At 40.0% G+C, this 13,558-nt stretch overlaps 1 protein-coding gene across 1 annotated transcript; it reads right to left on the reverse strand.

Annotated features, from left to right (window-relative positions):
* Positions 1–1,452: 1,452 nt before the first annotated feature.
* On the reverse strand, positions 1,453–8,609 carry LOC103806267 (histamine H3 receptor-like). Its single transcript, XM_009078946.1, has 3 exons — positions 8,321–8,609; positions 5,580–5,744; positions 1,453–2,249 (listed from the first exon to the last, which is right to left on the reverse strand). Exons 1-3 carry the CDS (start codon positions 8,607–8,609, stop codon positions 1,453–1,455), a joined length of 1,251 nt encoding a protein of 416 aa, XP_009077194.1.
* Between the last annotated feature and the right edge of the window lie 4,949 nt (positions 8,610–13,558).

The raw sequence follows: 13,558 nt of genomic DNA on the forward strand, positions 1-13,558 counted from the left end.
TATATACACAAAGAGCAATAAAATTAGATAAAAGGAAAGAAACAAAATGTAGCCAGTGATTCTCACTTACCCATCCATGAAAGCCTTCTAGGTGAGTTGCAATACTCAATGCAAGGTCAGAAAATTTGGCACATGGAATGGGTTAGAATCAAGTTCCATTGCCTTCTCCAACACATCTACTCACCCCTTTCAGCACTGCACATTCAACTGCTTTGTTTGTTAACAGCTGCTTAAGACACCTCTGTGTCAGCTTTCAGACCACTATGAATCCCATTCTCAACCAGTGAATATGGCCTGTGCTCACTGATAGAAAAAATCCAGTTTGATACTGGTTCAGTGGCAGAGAAAATCCATATATTGTCACAGTAACAGGACACAAAGAACTGATCAAGTATAAAAATCACTCTGTCAGATCAAATTTGTTCCAGACATTTTGATGCAATATCTTTGCACTTGCAAAGCTTTACACCCGAGAGGCTATTGTCTATTCTCGCACAGACAGCCAAAATCATAAATCCAGTATGAACTTCGCATTGCCTACTCTGCTAATTCAACAGGAATGTGATCATGTGCCCAAGCCTGGCCTATCTCTTAGGCAATCATATAGTGCACAGATCTGGCACTAAATATCATTTAAGCGTGACCAAAGTGGCAGCCACTGTCAGGAGAAAATACAGTACGGGTGAAAAGGCCATTTATGCCTGCAACAATTTTGATACCCAATCTCAAAATTCCATTACCATAGAAAATTTAATTCCCTGAAAATCGTTTGGAATTACTAATTTGCATGTACTGTGTCCTGCAACACCAGGTATGAACTGTACTAAAATTAGAAAAGCACAGATATGGCAGATTAAGCAGACCATTCACTTGCATGTTGATCACTGTGGGAATTTCAACAACCATAGGGCACTATCTTGTCTTCATAATAGTTTTTAAACCAAAAATCATACTGCCTATGAGAGTATTTATACAGCCTTTCAAAAATGTAGCAGAATTGCTTCATCACTGATTGTTCCAGGTTCACAAATAGGACATAAATTTTACTTCAACACATATATGAGCAGGTATCTCCCTTCCATGAACCTCTATGGAGATATCTATAGAAGAGTTCTTTCACAGCACCAGCTCTATATATTAAACGAAGGGGAAAAAGAAAAAAAACAACCAAACTCAAAAAAGGCACCTCAAACTCACAAACCAAGAGGACATCCCGCAAAACTTGTTATTCATTTCAATGCACTATATTATGATTAATCTGGCAACATACCAGCAAAATCAAAAGCAAAATCCTGAAAATTAGCAATATCAGGGCAAATATATACCCCGATGCACTCTTAACCAATGTCATTAGTAAACAAATGGGGGGGTTATCTGCTTATGTTCAAGATACATATGAAAAAACACTAAATAACAGAGGAACCTTATCAGCAAGACATATATTGTAACTCTCTATAAAGAAGGTGTGTTACCTGATCTCAATGTTGCAAACTTTTTGGGACATAATACTTTCAGGAAAGCCATTCGAAACCTCATATGACAGAGAGGATAAAGAAATGGGTTCAAAGAGGAATTGATCCACAAAAGCCAAAAGGTTATTTCATACAAGGAGTTAGGGATGCACTTTCCCTGGCAGGCCCCACGAATAATCATTAGCAAAGAGTATGGGGCCCAGCATATGGCAAACATACACACAATTACGGCAAGCGACTTTGCGATTCTCTTATCCCGCTGCAGTTTGGACCCAGTCCTTGATTGGAAAGAAACAGAAAAGTTCCTTTTGAGAGCTATAGGATTTGTTTCTGTTGGAGATGAAGAGTTGGCCGTCACTGCTGGTTTTCGTGACCTCATCAGTGATGAAACACTGTCCTCTGCTTCAGATGGAGGAGAAGATGCTCCTAATCTTGGCAAGAAGCAAAATCTCCAGGACAGGCTGCTGCTCCTTGGTGGTTCACAGTCCTGCACGCTGCCATGCCGCTGGCGCCTCTGGATGTTGTGGAAGATGTGCATGTTGAAGTAGGCCACCAGGAGCAGTGGCACAAAGAACTCCAGGGTGGACGCACACAGGAGGAAGTACCAGTTGTTGAAGAACTCGGCATAGCACTGATCTGCTCCTACCACACTGTGTCCATCCACTTGCTCCCAAAAGAGGATTGCTGGGCAGTAGAGGAGAAAGGCTAAGACCCAGATGGCCACCATCTTGATGGCAGGGGTGGAAGTTATTCCCTGCTTGGCTCTGTAAGAGACCGGAGAGGAAAAAGGACATGTCATGTATTCAGACAGCATTTTGGAAAACCTATCTCAAAAAAATGTCTCAAGCAAGGAAGCCAAACATAATATTTGTTCTGTATTTCCCCAGACACCCAGAATATCTTCACTATGTAAGGTCCTGAAAAACTATCAGTCTTCTTCTTGTGCACTGTAGCTCTGTGATTTATTTTAATACTTCAGACTGGAGAAGAGCAGAAACTGTGATGGCTAAACTACCATTTGGCTTCCAGGTGTTAAAGGACACAGCTTGTTTCCACCACACAGTAAAATGGCAATAAGAAATTGGTTTATGATTCATGAAATGCCCAGGCTCAGCAGAGAGCGAAAGCAGCTGTGGGAGTGCCTTCCTACACAGCAGAAGTAAAATCCTTCTGTATTAGACAGATTGTGATGTGAGACTGCGGACACTAGTTAATGTATTTTTTAATACTGTTTCCTTTGCTATAGCAGAAAAATCTATCCCACACACATGCTATAATATCCCTTGCTTTATTGAAACATTCTATTTTAACATTCTCTTTGGCTTGCAAACATCTCACTACATTACTGAAAACCTTGATGTGTTTATGCCTATCCAGACAGCAAATTCTTAACTAAAATCATGTCATCCAAAGGTATGAAACACAAAAGTTAAAAACACCCTGTAACAGCCCAGCCAGTATGTGCAATACATGCTTCTAGCTCTCAGTGCCCCACATCTTTCAGAGCACAAGAAGATAAGTTAATGAAATACTGGACTATTTAACTGCCTCCATACTGTTCAGCATTTGGCATCCCAGGCTTTCCTCAGAAATACTGACTTCTTCATCAGCTACCTATGGTGCTCATTAGTGTAGTACCTTCATACTACACAAATACTAATGAATGTTATCTTCACAGCCACATATGACACAAGGGCCATTGTCCCTATTTCACTAGTGAGTAACAGAGGAGTAGTGGAGTGTTATACATGTTATTTCAGATTCTCTGTTTCAAACACCTGTAGCCTGAAGATTCAGACTCCTCTACATCTTAAAGCATCATATTGGCTCAGTGTGTAGCTGCAGAACTGTAGAAATGAATTTGCAGCCCTCTGCAAGACCACAAGAATCTCAATATTGGGGCAGAAAACAGGAAGCTCAGCACAGCTTCATAAATAATTGCATCTGAAATTACTGGCCTCTGGCCCAAGGTATGTTTCCAGCAGAGGCAGAGGTGCATCCCAAGCCTATGAGGAAGCATAGTATATTTTTTTGGACAACAGCCCTGTTTTAGACAATCCTGGACTAACTCCATCCCAGTTACCTAAAGGCGAAAACCAGACTGTGATCATGTAAATGAAGACCATCACCAGTTGCATAAGACCATGGATCTCACTTGGGCTGCAGAGGCCCTTTTAATATATATTTTTCACATTCTGAGCTCTGCAACTTCATTAATATCTTAAATACAGGGATTTTCATACTTTATTTTTCAGCTTTGAAAAAATAACTTCAAAAAGCAGCCAAAACCAACTATAAAACCACAACACTGGGGAAGAAGAGAAAGAGATTAGGCATCCTATCAGCACTTCCCAAACAAGAACCTCCCAATCTAACTCGGCCTATCTCAGTCAAGCCAGCAGACTCATCAGCCTGCAGAAGAGAAGGCTTCAGGGTGACCCACCTACAGCCTTCCAGTACCTGAAGAGGTCTGCAAAAGAGCTGGAGAGAGACTTTTTACAAGGGCAGGTAGTGATAGGTCAAGGGGCAATGGCTTCAAATTAAAAGAGAGTAGGTTTAGTTTAGATTAGATATTAGGAAGAAATTCTTTACTGTGAGGGTGGGGAAGCACTGGAATAGGTTGCCTAGAGAAGTTGTGGATGCTCCATCCCTGGTGGTGTTCAAGGCCAGGCTGGAGGAGGCTTTAAGCAACCTGGTCTAGTGGAAGGGTGTCCCTGCAAGGGGATTGGAACTAAATGATCTTTAAGGTCCCTTCCAACCCATGATCAAACACCAAGTAGAGCTTAGAAATGGTGAATGATAATATTTATTACTGGATTCCTTGGATATCTTCTGAAGCAGAAGAATGACAACACTCAAGAAGCACCTCTTACCTCTCTATATTTTGATTCATTCTTCCTTTTGTTTCAAGGGATCAGTTTCTACCCAACTGCTTGTTGGCAGCATATGTCAGTCACCCCTGCAGTAATTCAGATGCTCATCTGATCTTCACTCATTCCATCCCACATCTCTCTCCACACCCTCTTTTTATAAAATTTGTCCAAGCCTTAGGCACATCCTTGACTCAACCTAGTTTTCATCACCACTCCTCTAATGGCCAAAGCCCAAGTTCTCCACATGCCAGCTGTTCCTTTCCTACCTTGATCATGTCACCTTCTCTGAAGTGTAATTAGGTAGTTTCTAACTCAGGCAGCAGGAGGGTAACATTGAAATCATAGACAAGGCAATATCCCATCTCTAAATCCAAATGCAACATTGAAGCATCATAATTTCTCCTGACAAAAAAATGGTACAATAATGAAGGACTATTTAGCTTTTTGTGTTAATTGTGACAGAAATTGACCAGCAATGTTGGAGAAAGTCAACCAGCAATGAGGAGAATAACTTGGGAGTGACAGTGGATGAGAAGCTCACAATGAGCTGGCAGTGTGCATCAGCAGTCCAGAAAGCCAATTGAATTCTGGTCTGCATCAAAAGAAGTGTGATCAGCAGGCCAAAAGAGGTGATTCTCCCTCTCCGCTCTCGTGAGATCCCGTCTGGAATACTGCGTGCAGTTCTGGTGCCCACAGTGTAAGAAGGACATGGAACTGCTGGAGCGAGTCCAGAGGAGGCCATGAAGTTGCTAAGAGGACTGGAGCATCTCCCCTGGGAAGACAGGCTGAGGAAGTTGGGGCTGTTCAGCCTTGAGAAGAGAAGGGTGCGTGGAGACCTCATAGCAACTTTTCAATATCTGAAGGGACTACAAGGGAGCCAGAGAGGGACTCTTTTTTAGGAACTGCAATGATAGGACAAGGGGTAATGGGTTCAAATTGAAGGAGGGAAAGTTTAGGTTAGATATTAGAAAAATGTTTTCCTGTGAGGGTGGTGAGACACTGGCACAGGTTGCCCAGGGAGGTAGTGGATGCTCCAACCCTGGCAGTGTTCAAAGCCAGGTTGGAAGAGGCCTTGAGCAACCAGGTCTAGTGGGGAGGTGTCCCTGCCCATGGCCGGGATGGTTGGCACTAGATGATCTGTAAGGTCCATTCCAACTCGTAAAATTCTATGATTCTATGATTCTATGAAATCTCAATATATCTAAAGAAATAATTAGAAATGTTATTCTTACAGCTTTTGTAACTGACAGGAAACGGTCGTAGCTGATAAGGACAATGTTAAACACTGAAGCTGTGCACACGAGATAGTCCAGAACAAGCCAGGTCTTGCACAGGCCTCTTCCCAAGTGCCACGTCCCTGTCAGGGCATAAGGGATGTACAAAGGCATACAGAATGCACCTATGAAAATAAACCAAACACACACGTCAGTCAGCACTGCAGGTACTGTGAGTGCTCATGAAAGCATAGAAACATTTCTGCAGTATCTGATAAAAGCATGATTGATGCTGACTGGAATTGCCACATGGAAGGCTTTGTATTATCATGCAACCAATGAACACTTTACTACAAACTAGGCACCAGTAACATTCTTATAATTAAGAGCTCTCTGAATGGTGTATTGTGCTTATTGTGTATTATTATTTCTCCTGTTAATGTCACCTGCTAAAGGAAGAAGCAGCTGACATTTTTACCTGCTGAAGTAACACTAGTCTGCATGAACCACTGAAAATAAAACAAACTAAAACATCTTTCTCTCCAGTGTAATTAACTGCTTTTTGCCATGATTCTCTCCTCTTAGAAGCATGATATGGTGTCCAAAAATGTTCCAGAAGTAACTTTTATAGGAATACAAGTTTCAGACTAATTTTTAAAACTACATGATCAAAAGGGTGACAAAAACTGCAGAGTTAATTAAATACACTCAGCTCAGCCTTTCTTCTCATCATAGTTGTTGATCATAACCACTTTTCCGTGGTGAGCAGATAGGGTATTACCTATGTGAACACACCCACAGCGTGTACCCCAACCACACCCATGGCTATCTAAATTTAGGCTGTTACATCCAAATGTTGTGAAAGTGCCAACATTACCTCATTTTAATGAATTTTCATGAATTTTACCTTGTTAATGAATAATGATCACACTGCACACAGTCATAACACAGCCTTGTGAGACTGAAACGGTGTAGTTTGCTGGGATGCAGAAATGCAGTGAACAGCATCAAAGCTGCAATGAAATGGCATCACTGCATTTACAGAGCAACTAACACTTGCTCTTTTGAACAAAAAATTATGTTGTAGATTTTAACATTCACAGGGGGGAAAAAGCTATGATTTCAACTTCAGATTTAGTACATAATAGTGTGTACTCCTGAAACAGGTACTGGAAAGTATCTTGAGAGTTTCCATTTCCATAATAGTCTTCCAATTCCTGTTATTCTCCCTCTACTAAGAATCAAGAGATCATTATTCAAATGCACCTATAGGTCCAGAAGCACAGAGATAAAGCCAAAGTTGCTGAATGTCAAAATCAGATAGACTAGATATGTTAAAAGAATAAGCAAACAACTCTGCAAGCTTTTAGTAATTTAGATCCAGCAGAAAGTAAGGATAATTTAGATATACCTTGAATCTGAATTATGTAGCTACAGAAATGCAAATCAGTTTGACTCTAACATAGCCAAAGCTTTTAAGCAACCTAAAATTAAAAACTAGACATTTGGGTAAACACAATATCATGAAACAAAAATTTATGGAAATTAGGTAATGCCAAGTAAGCTCTACTTTCTACTTTGACTGAGGACAATATTTACTGTGTACTTCTCAGCTAGGTGATGGTATTTGATCCATACAGTGCTAGATTGTGAGCCAGATGACAGAATACCACTTAGTCCACTGGTTTTCTGCCCACAATTGTGTTTTTTTCCTGTGTGCTACAACTGCACAGCAGGCAGCAAGAGCTCTGCAGCACAAGGCAGATATAAGCTGGAAAAAGACATCAAGCATATGGGGGAAGGGATCAAAACATTATACAAAGATCTGGACATCACAAGAACAGGACTATTAGAAGCTGTGCCCCTAATACAACTTCTGACACTGGCAACAAATTTTAAGAAGAGTTTCTTCTGTTCTTTCAGTATTATTTTTAAATGTGTAGGTTAAAAAAAAGTAGAATAAAGACAGTTTTAAAATATTTTGTTGTGGTATGAAAAGTCAGAATACAGATTTCATGAAATAGCCACAGCTGTTCAAAACCATCCTTCTGCACACTCAATAATTTAACCAAGACTCTTATCAGAGACACTCAGCACTTCACAGAATATTGCAACACATCTATCTCCAGTTTCACATCACACTCATGTTTTAATTGTACTTTTTCTCAGTACAAGTTTCAAAATTAAATGTGTCGCTATATATACACATATATGTGTAACATCAAACTTTGTAGAAACTATGTTATTTCTATTTACCTATACAAACACATATTCCTAAGGTATTAATCTGGATAGAGCATGTACAGAAAAATGTTTAAAAATACTATTCTTCATGATTTAGTTGCAAACTTCAGGTGATTATCTGAATTGTGTGAGAGTAGACTGAAATAGAAGATATCGACCATATATTCAAGATCTGCCAGAATACATGCTGTATTTAATTTGGCTATCTAGACTTTACACAAAACTCTTCACAAACAACTCCCTTTCTTTGCTATTCCACATAATTCACACACAGTAGTATTTTATCCTGAAGCAATAACAGTAAATGTTACCTGTTTACCTGAGGATGGATTCATTTCTTCCTGAAAAATAATAGGCTGCTGAAACACTTCATGCAGCTCCCACTGTTCCTTACTCTTCCACTAGACACAGATGGGAAATTGTTCTCTTAGAAGAAACCACACTGAAAATAAACCCCATTGCTTCTCCTAAGATTCCCAGGACACAAACCATACATGCCTCCACGGCTCTGACTTACCCACTGCAAAGTCAGAAAGAGCAAGATTCAGAAAGAAATAGTTACTCCGATGCCTGAGGTTTCTGTCCATGATGAAAGCAAGGATCACCAGCATGTTTCCAAGGATGGTGACCAGAGCTAGCAACACCATGAGGAAAGCCAGCAGCACCAACAAGCCCAGGGAAAACTCAGAGCTTGGCAACTGAGTGGGCCAAGTCTCATTGCATGTTGCAGCCCTATGGGGAGTTTCAGCAGTGCTGTTGTCCATGTTGTGTTTCCCGGTCAATTCAGTCTGGGAAGAAAGTTGCATCTGGCAGAGTCATCCAAAAGTTCAAGATTCATAAGGAGTTAAAACAGGATGAGTCAAAAATCCAATAAACATCAAAAAAAATGAAAACCTTTTACTGCTAGATAAATCTAATTTTCTTAAGATTATTTTAAACCATGTATAGCCCTAGAAGAATTACTGGTTAAGAAATAAGCAGCTTTTTCAAGCTCATATGTTAAAATGAAGTTCTTTGTTTTGCAACCCGATACTTATCTGTGGGGCTGATTTAAGACTCTTGCTTTCCTCCCTTCCTCCCTCTCTGGGGAAGTATTTTGTTTGCTAGCATGATGGACAACAATTTTCTTTTTTCTCCATATCCTTATGAGAATTTAAACTACTTTCTAATTTCACCCTTGTTTTCTGGTGTCATTGCATTTCAGCAAGCCTGTGGTCCCTCTCTATTGTGTTATATCTTTTTGCTGACCAAAGGTATGGTCAACTTTGTCGTTGCTATTGTTGTTCCTCTTTTTGTCGGCTCTAGGACTGAAAACTGCTATGATGTAAACAGGCATATATACAACTACTTACCAGAGCAGTTAGCCAGTCCAGTCCTCAGACAACAGTTGCAAAACTCCCACTGAAATCAGTTTCAAAACCCTCAGAAGCAGCCCCAGTGACACAGCATCAGTTGCTGCCATCCCAGAACCAAGGAACTAAGTACTGACTCCCCGAACATGAATGAGTGCTTGGCAATTAACTTTAATAGGACGAGGCTTTTCTTTCCACACTGGTGGGAGAAACTGTGTATCTTCCACAAATGCTTATACTTTTTATGAGTAATGAAGCCACTAGCAGAGAGCTGTGAGTATTCCACAGTTGTAAAAATTCAATCATTTTTATTATGGGTTCTAAAAACACTTTGGTGTCTAATTTTAGATACTTAAATTTGAAAAATGTTGGCTGTCATGTCTTTGCTTCCATTGTGGGAACAAATTCATTAGCATTTGCCAAGTGCTTTAACTAAATGTTTGACTGGCAGCAGTACAAAAGAATGCAACACTGTATTATCCATACAAATATCTTCACAGCATGCATGTCCATTACTGAGTTAAGCTTTATTTTGTTTCCAGGTGATGTAGAAAACACACTGTGGCACAACTACTAAGTAAATACCATTAGCCTTTCTTCTGCTAGCAGTACTGAAGCTGATCTACATGAGGTTTCTGAGGTCCGAACTACTAGGTGGTTGAAAAGAAAATAAAGTGGTGAACAAACGTGAGGTTAAATTAAAGGTTCAGACAAGTCTGTATTCTGTTTGTTCCTATAGGACTCCAAGGAGCTTAACGGTCCTTCTGTGACTGCTTCCTTGCATTCAAATGCAGAGAACAGCAGGAAAATTGTCATGGATACAGCCATATATAAACAGCCATATATAAACAGTTTCCATGTCCAAGTTATACTTTTTCTTTCCTCATACTTAATGCAACTAGCCTTTTGTGACTGGTCTCACCTTACCCCTGGAGGAACAGGTCATTCCTGTACATCCTGTACAAGTGACATTTCCTTGCCAAAATAGACTGAACATCAGGCAGCCTGCACACACACAATATTCCCGCTGCAAACCTTCATCGGTGAGTGATCAGAAACCACACAGAGTCATGCACCCTAGAGGAAAAGGACGTAGAAGGTCTTCTTTATACATGGGGCTGCTTGCCCTCAGTCAGGAAGGGGACCTGGAATGGGTTTCCCCACCCCAGTTACACTCCCACTTTTTCAACTGCAGAAAAGGGGAGAAGATCCACGCTCCCAAGTATTCTTTTTTTTTCTGGAAACTTGGTAGATATACCTTTGATTTCTAACTGGGCAGAAATTGCGTCTATGACGAATCAATGCACAACCACAAGTTTCAGAAGAATTTATTACAATCTCCCGAAAGCCCCATGAAGACCAAAAGGCTGCAAAGATCTTATAAAAGCAGAAAAATCATAGATCCAAACTGTGTTCTGAAATAAAATAAGTTTGAAACCCCTCCTCGATAGAAAAGCCATGAGGCTGAAAACCACTGTTTGTATCAAGAGCAGTTAAGACTGGATCCTCTTAATAGCAAACTCCTGACTCAAGTTTAATGCATTTTTATCCTTCAGTAGGAAACTATGCTAAAATAATCAAAGCTGCAGTGGCAGTTAAATGACTGATGTAATTTGCAACTACTATGCCTTAGAATGGTGCAATTACAGCTCTTTATAAAAGTGTACAGCTCTTTGGACCCTCTTCTTCTCTCTCAAGCTGCTTTACAAAGTTTAAATAGAAAGCTTCTAACTGTATCTTAACCCTACATCTTCAGTGCTGAGGAAATGAATTAGAAGAGTACTATGAACATTAAATAAAGAGGCTGCCCAGATGATGGCTCCCAAGATATAACTACCACATCCTCACTTTTGTGGCATGCAGCAAATTATCATCGTTTTGGTTCACATAAACAGCTGTGCTACACCTTGTTAAGATACAATCAAGCTAAGAAATACGGTATCACTCTGAATTCCCAGCTTCTCTCTGACACTTTTATTTACTGCTGCAAGAATTAAGATATCAGCTTAAGCATAATAAAGTTTAGGAGTCATAGAGTCCCCTGGGAACCTGGAAATTCTAGGCTCCACTTCTGGTCCAAGTGTACCCCCTTTGTAACTTTTAAGTCTGTTACTTGATATATTTGCTTCAGTTTCCTCGGCTCCAAGAGGAAGTCAGTGCTTAGCAAACTTTTCAAAATCTGAGGGAAATTCTGCATTAATTATGTCAGTGGAAAACAATGAAAGCTACACTCTCCAAGGTACAGTGAGTTAACTCATCTGGGAATCAAGCAAGACAGATTTCACAGCCTCTAAAATCAAGTTGAAGACAGGATTCACACTAGTTGAGCACTCTACCCATATACTCTTCAGCCACAAGAAGAGACTCGGCAGCTTCAGTGTTTTTCATGCGAAACATCTGACCTTGCCAAATGGCTCAAATCTTGGGCTGCTTTCTAAGAGTATATAGCTACCCAATTCTTTTCCATCTCCCTCCCTCAGCACTCCATCTTGGAGTCAACTTAGATCTAACTTGGTTTCTTGAAATCTTGGATATCCAACTCTTTCACACTATTCTTGGAAAGCCTGTGTGTAGCAAAGCAGCTACAAATATGGATGCTACATTCATGTGCCTTGTGAATGTACCTCCAACATCACAGACCTATTTTGCACACACCATGATGTCATGTAACTCATCTGTTCACATCCAGAACATAATCTACATCAGTCAGCATTTATTTTTTGCAGAAAAACCATCAGCAGTATAAATGAGGTTTAACAGAAGATCCACTATGTAAGCTTTTTGTAGAATTTTCTCTTTTTTTTTCTGTATGTGGCTATGATTGTATCAGTCTAGAACACATTTCTAGCTAGAAAAATCAAGCAGATAGTAAACTGCTGATTTTCATTTTTATTCAAATAGGCATGATAGGCAATAAATGCACAGCACAGATGAATACACCAAACAGATCCACAAGTAAATGTTCCAGCTTTCTCTTCCCTTCCTTCTTCCCCAGGCATTAGAAAAGAACACATACAAAACTGTAGAAGCACCACCTGAATTACCTGCAGTATCAAGAAATTATAAACAGTCCAGAATTGCTATGCTGCAATAAAAAAGACAATTATCTTCACTTTTAAAGTTAAGGACAGTAAATTTTAAAAATGTGACCTTTTTATGTTTCAGCATGGAAAATTTTCAGATATACGTCAGACATATGTCTCATTGCCACTTGTAAGCTTGTAAGAATAACAGTCCTTTTCCATTGCACAACTGCCTTGAATTCATTAAAGCTCTTCTACCTGAAGTCTCTGACAGAGAAATCACCTAGCAGTTCTTCAGAAGGCACTTGGCTAGCAAAATTCCCCTATCAAAGGGCAGATACAAACCCTTGGTCAGGTCACTTAAGTTGGAGACACAAATTAAAATAAATCATTCTGATACTACCTTGTAGAAGACTGTGGTGCTGTAGTAACTAATCTGCTTTCAGCTCTACTCCTGATTCATTTGCAGAATAGAATCATAGAATATTAAGGGATTGGAATGGAGCTTGAAGATCATCTAGTCCCAACTCCCCTGCCATAGGCAGGGACACCTCCCACTAGACCAGGTTGCTCAAAGCTTTATCCAACCTGGCTCTGAACACTGCAAGGGTTGGAGCATCCACAACCACCCTGGGCAACCTGTTCTACAGTAAAGAATTGACAGCAAAGAATTTCTTCCTAATATCTAATCTAAATTTCCCTCCTCTCAATTTTTACCTATTACTCCTTGTCCTATCACTACAGTTCCTAATGAAGAGTCCCTCTCCGGTTTCCCTGTAGCCCCCTCAGACACTGAAAGGCTGCTATGAGTTCTCCATGCAACCTTCTCTTCTCCAGATTGAACAGCCCCAAATTCCTCAGCCTGTCTTCACTGGAGAGATGCTTCAGTCCTCTTATCAACTTCGTGGCCTCCTCCGACTAACCCAAACAGTTCCATGTCCTTCTTATGTTGGGAACCCCAGAACTGTATGCAGTACTCCAGGTGGGATCTCACAAGAGCTGAGTAGAGGGGAAGAATCAGCTCCTTTGAGCTGCTGGCCACACTCCTTTTGACACAGCCCAGGTAGCAAAGCAAAAATAATAAAATAAAGAGACAGTGATCAAAAAGACAAAACAGAAGCCACAATCCACTGCTAGTGTTTGATTCTTGACATATTTTTATGACAGGCAACTGTACTTTAGGTATAAATTAATGCTAGATTAGTCTTCATTTTTTTGACATATTAAGATATTTTTAACTCTTCCACAAGTAGGGAATATGTCTTACACAAATTTACAATATGTAATAACAAAAATTTAGCTCTGCTGATTCAGTTTAAGATTAAAAATAATGCTCTAATGGAGTTAATAGAGTTGTTGCCAGTTGTTTTTGTAATCTCT

Source organism: Acanthisitta chloris, unplaced genomic scaffold (assembly GCF_000695815.1).
Source record: "Acanthisitta chloris isolate BGI_N310 unplaced genomic scaffold, ASM69581v1 scaffold21287, whole genome shotgun sequence".
NCBI classification, from domain to species: domain Eukaryota; kingdom Metazoa; phylum Chordata; class Aves; order Passeriformes; family Acanthisittidae; genus Acanthisitta; species Acanthisitta chloris.